General features: G+C 37.5%; 1 protein-coding gene across 1 annotated transcript in view; it reads right to left on the reverse strand.

Annotated features, from left to right (window-relative positions):
* Positions 1–9,260, reverse strand: part of LOC128649914 (alcohol dehydrogenase 1) — an 83,210-nt gene extending 73,950 nt beyond the window's left edge. The window contains exon 1 of the mRNA XM_053703465.1: positions 9,184–9,260. Coding sequence (XP_053559440.1) covers positions 9,184–9,201 — 18 coding nt within the window. The 5' untranslated portion in view covers positions 9,202–9,260. The remainder of the gene's footprint in view (positions 1–9,183) is intronic.
* Positions 9,261–11,359: the final 2,099 nt, after the last annotated feature.

The following is an 11,359-nucleotide window of genomic DNA, read 5'->3' on the forward strand; positions in this document are numbered from 1 at the left end:
TCGATGATCACGCTTCAGAAGCTTTGCAATTTTAAGAGTGCTGCATCCCTCTGCAAGATATCTCACTATTTTTGACTTTTCTGAGCCTGTCAAGTCCTTCTTTTGACCCATTTTGCCAAAGGAAAGGAAGTTGCCTAATAATTATGCACACCTGATATAGGGTGTTGATTTCATTAGATCACACCCCTTCTCATTACAGAGATGCACATTACCTAATATGCTTAATTGGTAGTAGGCTTTCGAGCCTATACAGCTTGGAGTAAGACAACATGCATAAAGAGGATGATGTGGTCAAAATACTCATTTTGAGTAATAATTCTGCCCTCCCTGTAGTTGGGGGGGTTGTCCTGTAATATTGTTAAGAGACTAAGGTAGAGAGCCTTCATGTGTGCAAGTATCCCAAGTGATAAGAGAAATTCAAGCAAGCAGACATCACAGTTTCTAATGTTTGTGACATTATGGTGATATGAGCGTACATTAATAGTCTCAGTAGGCCAGATTATAAGCACTGTATAAAACAAGGTTAAATATGCATAGAGATTTAGCGAATGCATAGCTCAATTAATAACAAACAGACTAGACAGTCATGAACTAAATAACAGAGTCACCCTTATGAACCTACCCTCAAAGGCATTAGTAGAAGATCATAATCTGAAACTTATGATGAGCAATTCTATGTAGTTCCAAGAATTGGGTTACAAAATAAAACAGAACCATATCTGGGAGAGACAGATAGAACTCTACACATAGAATGGTAAGTACTTAAAGAATATTGGCTGTTAGAGTTTAACATAGAAGAAATTTGATTCTGATATATCAAATGCAGACGCTCTCACTATATAATAGCCCACTGGTATATGACTACCTAAGGGCTGTAGAGCAGTAGCTTTTAAAATAGTAAACCACGGTGAACTAGGGGCCCTCATGTAATGTTAGTGAGGAGACATTTAGCTTCAGCTAATGGTTTACCGTTATGCTTATGCGTGGCTGAAATATAATGAAATATTATAACTCCCCTATTTTCTAACCACGTGGTACACAATGAAACAGTAATACAGATATCAAGAAAATAAGAGCTGGCACCATCCTACCAGTGGGGCAATTAAAGTAAACAGATTTGTAGAGACAAGATATCTATGAGTCAGACAAACCGAACCAGACCAAGTATCTGCTATGCTTAACAATTCGTGTATAGGTATTATGAACGTACAGTCTCAAAATCAGGTATCAGTAATAACATGAATGAAGCAAGAGGTGCGGACAGTTCGTTATATAAAACGAATAATTTTTATTCCAATATAAGTTAAAATCAGGAACAAGCACAAACATAGGAGCTGAATTGGTGCTACACTGATTCAGCTCCTATGTTTGTGCTTGTTCCTGATTTTAACTTATGAAACAAATAATCTTTATTCCAATATATCACAAACTGTCCGCACCTCTTGCTTCATTCATGTTTCACCAGCAAGGACGGATCGTTTTTCAGCTTTACTGATTCAATTGGGAATATGAAGTGTTAACGTTTTTTCCTGGAGCGCAAAAATGCAAATGTAAATCAGTGCGCCAACGGTCAAGTTGCTAATGTGTAAATAACATATAAAATGAAATAAGTGACTGTCAAAGAACACCTATTATCTAGCAGGATCCAAATATAAATACTCCTACATAGGTTAATATAAAAGATGGTGGAATAAAATACTCATCACAAGATGAGCTGTTAAACAACAATAAAGATATCGTAAACTGGACAGAGTAATGTTAGGTATGCAAAAGGTAAGATAATCTTAGACCCAATGTCCTTATGTTTGTAGTGATATTCAGGATGGTATCCAACTAGCAGATGGCAAGCAGCTTCTTCAAACGAATCCTGTTGGTGACCCAGGACGAGTAACTAGATAGAAAGTGAGATAAAAGAAGGCGCCAACATAGTGCAAAAATCAATGAGGTAAGACACGCAATAGTCGAAATGTACTCACAAGATTGCAGACACTTGAGAAGTGTCACAACAGCCTCCTGGACCCTCAGAGTCGTCCAGCTAACTCCCACTCCAGTGTGGTAAGATAAGTCCGCTCGTATAGACCGGCTGTGTTAGCTCCGGTGGTAGTCTCTGCTTCAGACAGTCTTTCCAGCTGACAGAACTGTGGCCAGCTCAGAATACAAATGTGCGGTTAGTGATCACCCGTTAAGAGCCAATTACCAAGATAACTGGATACTGGGCAATATTGCAGTAGTATAATGAATACCAAAAGGTAAAGAATAAAAGTTTGTGGCAAAAATCTTAGTAAAATAAATAAGACTTTAATGGGCACAACGTTTCTCGGTCTGTACGTGACCGTTTCCTCAGGTGCAAAAGTGTATAATAAAATCACAACAGCCACGAACTTATACATCCCTAAACGGCGTCTTCCAAAACACACCGCGCATGCGTGTAGGTGTGTCCGAAATCTGGAAGTTCAGTTTTAGTCAAATAACCAATAAGGTGCTTGAAGTGAAACACACCTCTCTGATGCGTATATCGCAGGTGTTCAGTTATAATCAAATGACCAATAAGGTGCTTGAAGTAAAACACACCTCTCTAATGCGTATATCGCGGTAATGATGTTGTTTGCAATGTAGTGTAGAGCCAAAATCTGCCCATATTACAACTGATTAGACTGTCTGTTGGAATATAATATATACACTGCCAGATCGGACATACCTACTGCCGTACTATGCTCATAACAACCTAGATATATACAAACATTCCTTAATGTACTGGAGCACTGACACACCTACCTCCTTATTCGTCAGTCAGGAGTTTGGAGCCTCACATCATCGGTGAACAGCTTTCCCCCCCTCCTCGCAGATGGCGAGTTGGCGTGCCGCAGGAATAAGTGGTGAGTGACCTGCTGAGCGGCTACGCTGAAGTAGTGAGTATTTTTGGAAATGTTCCATAAAGCCGGTGGGTCCCGCCTGAAGTAACTGCATGGTTATATTAGAGTGTGGGGTGGTTTATGTTTGTATGAGGCATGCTCAAGTTGTTCAATTCTAAGGTTTGGCAATGAACTCTCCTTTTGAGGAATAACGTTTGATTTAAAGGCTCCATTTGAGATTGTGTGTATTGAATATTTGCTCCGCATTGGAATACCGATTCTACAATATATTTGTTTGGCCTACATGTTTTCCAGATAGGTCTCATTAAGTATTACACTCATTCTTGTATATCAGGAATAACATGGCAGAAATAAAATGTGAAAGTGTGAGTCATATACATCAGCTACTTACAATATTCATATGAGATAGAATACACACTGCAGGCATAAGCTTCAAGATAAGCCCAAATAAAATTTGATCCTGATAAAAGGAAACGTTACTGAAAGACTAAGTAAAAAGAACATATTGTGTGAAAAACAAATAGTATTAGACATACATTCTGTAGGAGAGTAAAACTAGATCTCTGCTAATAATGAGAATATAGAACAGTATAAGCATACAAATACTAGATATGAGTATCGTGATAAAACAACTATCATAGACAGATATACAGGAGAATTACTAGTCCATATATGCAATTTTAGAGTCTAGTGGCCTTTAATAGTGTGGGATATCTTCTCAATTATCAGGCGCTGCTCTCATTGTAAGTCCAAGTGACTGTCTCTGATAGAGATTTGGCGAGTTTGTTGCAGAGCTGTGTAAAACTCAGTACAGTGAACAGAAGTATAGCTGGCCCCCTGGGTCAAAAGGGCTTCTTACCCAATCCACAAGCACAAGTGGGACCAGCTTCACGATTTCCTGCCCCAAATCCAAGGAGATTGCCACCACAATCTCTCAGTGAAACAATAGGGGAGAGATAGGTACAATCCAGCAGCAGCGACATCTCATCTGCGCCCTTTGTCTTCAGTAACGGCTGTGTCACTTCAAACTCCCCTTCGTAAGGCAGCATGATGGGACCTCTGGGTGTCAGGGTTAATAAACAGTGCAGTCTAATTGATGGCAAAAAACTCACACTAGGATGGGGAATAGTTGCGCTCCGTAGGAATTGTGGTTTGGAGCTAAAGTGATCACCGGGGCTCAGCGGCTCTGACAATTTAGATTCACACTTTCGGGTTCCGACCGAGTAACTGTCTCTGTGATCCACTCCCTCAGCAGTCGGGATATCAGCAGACACAACTATCCGCATAGATACAGACAGGTTCTCATCCAGCGGAGCATGGTGATCAGCCGGTTCATGTATAACCGACTTTAGAAGTGCCGACAGGTCAGCAAAGTTCTCATCCATCCGCCATGCCAAGCTTTCTAGTAGAGATTGGACTGAAACGTGTGAGTCCTCCGTAGGTGTCAGAGCCATATTTATAAGTGCATATATATGAGAAGCGTTAGTGTGAGGATAATCAGGCCGCCAAAATTACATTGAGCTCTTAGGGGTTGCGGCTGCACTCTGTGCCCTCGTGGAAGCTTTAGACCCTGTATTCCTAGACAAAGTTCCTCTTTCTAGTTACCAAGACTGAATTGTAACTCCATTAGTGAAATGAGCTACAGAGGACCTCGTTAGAGGGTTTGAATTATTAGTATAATTACTGAAAAACTCCCAAAAATAGGATTTAGTGTAGGAGCTCTTGTAGTGTGCGTCTGATCAGCTGAGTGAATTTGTTTTTTTAACCCTTACACTTTACTTCAGGTCTCAAGCTGCGCTAAATATTCTAGCACAGTTTCGACTTTCGTTCGAGTTGCAGCTATAACTTTCCACTTGTAATACAAGCGCTATATATTATGCAGTCATAATATCCATTGAAAATATAGGTTGCGCTAGAGCAATGTCAGTCACGCTAACCCATCTCTGGTAAATTCAATTAAACATAGACTTGTAATATCAAGTTGCACGCTAATGCTAGTGTGGTCCAGCGATACTGCTTTTACCAATCCATGCTTTCATTAGCGCCACGTGTAATCTGGGCCATTGTGTACCAATGGAAAAAGAAAAGTAGTTTTTTTTTTTCCAAACAACATCACATTATGCCTCATAATTTGGCTGTGTGGCACATGCGTATTAAAGGGACATCAAACCAAATTTTTTTTCTTTAATGATTCAGATAGAGAATACAATTTTAAACAATTTTCCAATTTACTTCTATTATCTAACTAGGCGATAAGCCTGCCCAGAGGGCATTCTATGTTTAAAAACTACAAACCCCCAAGCTAAAGTTACAAAAAATAAAAAAAAGTAAAAAATTAAGAAAAATAAGCAAAGGTATCCAAAATAAACCTAAACTAATACCCGTATAAAAATAAAAAATCCGCCCCCAAATAAAAACACCCCCCTAATCTAATACTAAGATACCAATAACCCTTAAAAGGGCCTTTTGTAAGGCATTGCCCTAAGTTAAACAGTTCTTTTACCTCTAAAAATACTAAATCCCCCCTAACAGTAAAAACCCCCCCACTAAAAAAAAAAAAAAAAAGTTAACTACCCATTGCCCCTAAAGGGGCATGTGTATGGGCATTGCCCTTTAAAAAGGGCAATCAGCTCTTTTTCAAAATCCAAAAAACCCTAATCTAAAAAAACAAACAAAAAAAAAAACCCACAAAAACAAAACACACCCCCCAAAATATTAAAATAAAAAAGCCTAAACCCCAAATAGGTACTCACTGTTCCTGAAGTTCGGCGGAGAATATCTTCTTCTAGATGGATCCATCATCTTCTATCTTCAACCGGAGTGAAGGCGGCGCAGAGCAGAGGTGTGGAGCAGTGTTCCCGATGCCTGGATCCTCAGCGGCAATCCTCAATGGCGGCGGTTCCTCAGCGGCATGGAGGCTCCACTTCATCTGATGTCCGTTATAGACTGAAGATTGAATGCATGGTATCGCAATCAATTTGGGGTACCTTGCACTCCTATTGGCTGAAATTTTGAAATCAGTCAATTGGATTAGAGCTACTGAAATCCTATTGACGGTTCAAATCAGCCAATAATATTTAAGTAGCTCTCATCCTATTGGCTGATTTCAAAATGTCAGCCAATAGCAATGCAAGGTACCCCAATAAATATGGGGTACCTTGCATTAATCTTCAGTGTGCAATGGACGATCTCATCAAGAGGAGCTTCAATGCCACCAAGGACAACCGCCGTCGATGACCGCCACTGAGGCCATAATTGCATAAGTTGTTTGTAAATAATTTCTGGGAGAAACCAAAAGTTTGTGAAAAAGTGAACAATTTTTTTTTTTATTTGATCGCATTTGGCGGTGAAATGGTGGCATGAAATATACCAAAATGGGTCTAAATCAATACTTTAGGTCAGGGGTGTCCAAACTTTGCTCTTCAGAGGCTTTGGAACTACATTTCCCATGATGCTCAGCCAGCATTTTATCTAGCTGAGCATCATGGGAAATGTAGTTCCAAAACCTCTGGAGAGCAAAGTTTGGACACCCCTGCTTTAGGATGTTTTCTAAAAAAAAAAAAAAAAAAAAAATTTATATACATGTCAAGGGATATTCAGGTATTCCTGACAGATATCAGGGTTCCAATGTAACTAGCGCTCATTTTGAAAAAAAAAAAAGTGGTTTTCAAATAGCAAAAGTGCTTCTTGTATTTATTTCCCTATAACTTGCAAAAAAAAAAAAAAAAGCAAAGAACATGTTAACATTGTGTATTTCTAAACTCAGGACAAAATTTAGAAACTTTTTAGATGTTGTACCCGCTGCGGGAGTTTGGTCTGTCACTGTGAAGCGGGCGTAACCCTTACACTACCTGATCGATACAACATCATACCTGATGTTTTAAAGCACGATATTCCAAACAATTTAGGAATGTTAGGTGATTTATGCCCTTTATGGATTAAAACCAGATTCTGCATCAACTATGTAATTTTCCATGGGAGTTTTGTCATGGATCCCCCTCCGGCATGCCACAGTCCAGGTGTTAGTCCCCTTGAAACAACTTTTCCATCACTATTGTGGCCAGAAAGAGTCCCTGTGGGTTTTAAAATTTGCCTGCCTATTGAAGCCTATGGCGGTTCGCCCGTTTGCAAACTTTTGCGGAAGTTCGCGTTCGCCAACCGAAAATTTTATGTTCGCGACATCACTACTGTCCATCCAATCACCTCACAAATAAATGTAAACCTGTCCAGCCAATAAACTCACAAAAAGATTACACTAACAGAATAGTACTGCTGCAAACATAAAGCACTTCTTTAAATGGACAGAACATTTTATGACATCTTGAATATAAAATAGTATTGCTGCAGCCAGTTTGCTGTCCTAAGTAAGTTACTGCTGTGCTCAAATTATACAGCCTCTGGCTACACCAACACAACATTTAATTTTTTTTTTTTTTTTTTTTTTTTTAAATAAATGAATTCTGCACAGACCAGTAACTACAGCAGAAACTTAAGTTTATTTTGCAAAATGGAAGTATGTAAACAAAAGAATGATGTCATAATACTTTATGTGGTACAATAAACATGCATTAAAGTTAATGTATCACTTTCATGACCATTAAGTTACATTTTATGGCTCTTTAGTTGCCAGGAAAAAAAAAAAAAAAAAAAAAAAAAAAAAAAAAAAAACAGTACTACAGACAATATATGCCCTATATTTCCTTATATACATTGTCAATTGTAGCAGGGTTTTAATACACATTCTTTAAAGGGACACAGGACCCAAAATGTTTCTTCTATGATTCAGATACGACATGTAGTTTGAAACATCTTTCCAATTTACTTCTATTATCTAATATGATCTTTTTTCCTCGGTATTCTCTGTTGAAAATTATACTTTAGTCTCAGGAGTAGCATTGCTGTACTGGAAACTTTCTGGTGGCTACACACATATGCCTTTTAGCATAGATTTGTGTGGTTACAGTTACAGAGATAGCCCACATATTTGGCATTTTAAACAGTATCATTTTAGCTTAAAGGGGCACTGAACCCAAATGTTTTATTTCACGATTCATATAGAGCATGCAATTGTAAGCAACTTTCTAATTTACTCCTATTATCAATTTTTCTTCATTTTCTTGCTATCTTTATTTGAAAAGCAGGAATGTAAGTTTAGAAGCCTGCCTATTTTTGGTTCACAACCTGGGTTGTCCTTGCTGATTGGACAGCACCAAGAAACAAGTTCTGTCCAGGGTCTGAACCAAGCATTGTCTGGCTCCTTAGCTTAGATGCCTTCTTTTTCAAATAAAGATAGTAAGAGAACGAAGAAAAATTGATACTAGGAGTAAATTAGAAAGTTGCTTAAAATTGCCTGCTCTATCTGAATCACAAAAGAAAAAAAATTAAAGTATTTGATATTTCTGCACAATGATATTCATTTAACTGTTTGAAACAGTGCTGGGAAATAAAAAAAAAAAAAGTCAGACTGTGTTACATTTACATGAAAGCTTTATAACAGAACTTACCAAAGTTCCAAGTCAGTATGTTGTTTATTATCATTCTTGATTTATAAAGGGCCAACAGATTCCGCAGCACTGTCCATGGGTTGTTTATATACAATCCTGTACAAGGATACTATTATAAGGCATTGCTTTAGCCTTTCTTTAAATCTATATTGGCACCATGTGCACACACTTGTTGATTGGTTAGTGCCTGCGCTACTGCCCTCGTGAATCCAATTTTAGCATAAAAAAACTAAAGCAGACTTTGTTTTATATAATGATACATTATAGCAACAGTTGCTCAATATTATATACAACTCCAACATACTAAATCACTAAAAAGAGAAAAAAAAAAAGTAATTCATACTCAAACACTGCTAAGACCTATATGCGTTACATTATAATACAAATGCTACAGTTTATTGATATACAGTATATATATATCAATAATACTATTGTGAGTTTGTAAGTAATGTATCAAAATGCTGCATGCTATATAAATCTATGCACATACATACATACACACACATATATACACATACAAACACATATACACAAACATACATGCACATACATAAACACACATATACAATTAGATAATTTTTCTAATCTAAAATATTGCATAGAAGTATTATTTATCTTGACTCTAATATACTTTGAAAGATACCCCTCTTGTTTGCTAATGGAAATGAAAAAGTTGAGCATATAACATTTGTAAAGTTTAAACTTAAATACATTTAATTTTCTCAAAGCAATATCTAAACTTCAACTCTATTTTTCATTTACTGTTACAATGGAAGTCCCTAATATGTAAAAATGGGTTTCCTTACTTTCCCTGCAGTGTCCATCTGTTTTCAGTCTTTGGTTCTCAACAGGCAGCTTGCAAGAAATGTTTTGCCCTTTTCAGTCATACGTTTTGAATAGTCTAAGTTGAGCCTCCCCTTATACCTCCCCTGCAAAAGGGCGTCGCCCCATTTTGCTGTGTTCAGTAAGATAGTTTTCTATTGAAGTTCATATGCAGTATTTGTTGAGAAGACAAAACCATCATTTAAAACAAGTCATATAAAAGACTGCTGTTTTATTTTTCATAATATTTTATTTTGCTCCGTATATACTAATCTGCAGGTTTATGTAAAAAGGTACCTGCAATGCTATTAGCAGCTGTATTATAAAATATCAGATTAATAGTTTTTTTTCATAAGGTTTCCAAAGATACAAAACAACAATACAAACTTTTAAACAGAGTAGAATGTAAATAAATACATGAAAAAACAATTCCAGTACAAAAAAAGTTTTTTGCAAATATTTGAATAAATTGTCTTTGTACCAATAAGTAATTTAACAATTAAATATTTCCATTTTTCATAAAACAGTTCAACCTTGGATTCTGCATTGTATTGTATATCCCATTGCAACATTAAATATTCTCTGTGAAGTGCATGTTTGAATATTTTAAATGAAGGTGTTAAATTACATTTCCAATGTTCTAAGATTACGTTCCTGACCATCAGAATATTAGAATTAAATACTAGTATTTAATTTATAGTTTATTAGACAGCAGAAAAAATATGTGTTCTGATTATAGCAGAATTTTTTAACTTTTGTCCATGACCAAAAACAATGTACTATGGCCTAGATTATGATTGGAGCACTATTTTGTGCTTCCGCGTTAACTTCGCTAGATGGAAGCTTTTTGTGCAAATTGGGTTGCTCTCTTATAACAAGTCGAAATCAAAACGTTAGCGAGCAAGCGAAAACCCGATGTGTGCAAATATTGCGACCGCATTAAACTTATTCTCCCACAGAATTCAATAGAGCAGGCAAACTTTAAAAAAAACTAAAACCCACACTTGCACACTATCCCAATCACGTTTATTCAATTGCGCTAAACCTGACATGAATTATGAATATTTCACATTACAAGTTTCTTCACATATAGAGCAATGTACTTTTGTATATATATATATAATTATATTTATTATTTATTTCTGAAGCTGTTACCCTCCTAAAAGAGTTCAAGTTCTCTTCTTCTGGTATTACTCTTCTTTGTGCAAATATTACATACCTTAGTATTCATAAATGTTTCTATATACGGTATAGTACAGTAACACACTGAGCAATCTTTCTGTTAGTACGGTAACACAACATATCACTGAGAAATCTCTCTGTTTGTACGGTAACATAACAGTATCACTGAGAAATCTCTCTGTTAGTACAGTAACACAACATAAGCCCTTATACTGTCCTCCCACCTCACTACCTGTCCCCTCGACCCCATCCCCTCACAGCTACTCCCCTCCCTCTCTTCTACCCTCATCCCCATACTCACACACATTTTCAACCTCTCCCTCAGCACTGGTATATTTCCCTCATCTCTAAAACATGCACTGGTCACACCTCTCCTCAAAAAACCTTCCCTTGATCCAACCTCCCCTTCCAATTACTGCCCTATTTCCCTACTCCCTCTTGCCTCAAAGCTCCTCAAAAAGCTAGTTTACGCACGCCTATCCCATTTCCTTACACTAAACTCTCTTCTTGACCCACTGCAATCTGGATTTTGTTCCATCACTCTACAGAGACAGCAATTGTCAAGGTAACCAATGACCTACTTACAGCAAAATCCAAAGGCCATTTCTCTCTGCTTATCCTCCTTGACCTGTCTGCAGCCTTTGACACTGTTGACCACCCTCTTCTGCTCCAAACCCTCTAATCCTTCGGCATCTGTGACACAGCTCTCTCGTGGTTCTCTTCCTATCTGACTAACCGTACATTTAGTGTAGCCTTCTCCGGAGCACCCTCTGCCCCATTACCCCTTTCTGTTGGGGTACCTCAAGGCTCTGTCCTTGGTCCCCTTCTTCTCTCAATCTACACGTCGTCACTAGGTTCCTTAATAAAGTCCCATGGGTTTCAATACCATTTGTATGCTGATGACACCCAAATCTACCTCTCTGCACCAGACCTACCTCTTTCCTTACTAACCCGTGTCATTAACTGTCTTTCTCACAT

This window comes from Bombina bombina, chromosome 2 (assembly GCF_027579735.1).
Source record: "Bombina bombina isolate aBomBom1 chromosome 2, aBomBom1.pri, whole genome shotgun sequence".
Taxonomy (NCBI): Eukaryota; Metazoa; Chordata; class Amphibia; order Anura; family Bombinatoridae; genus Bombina; species Bombina bombina.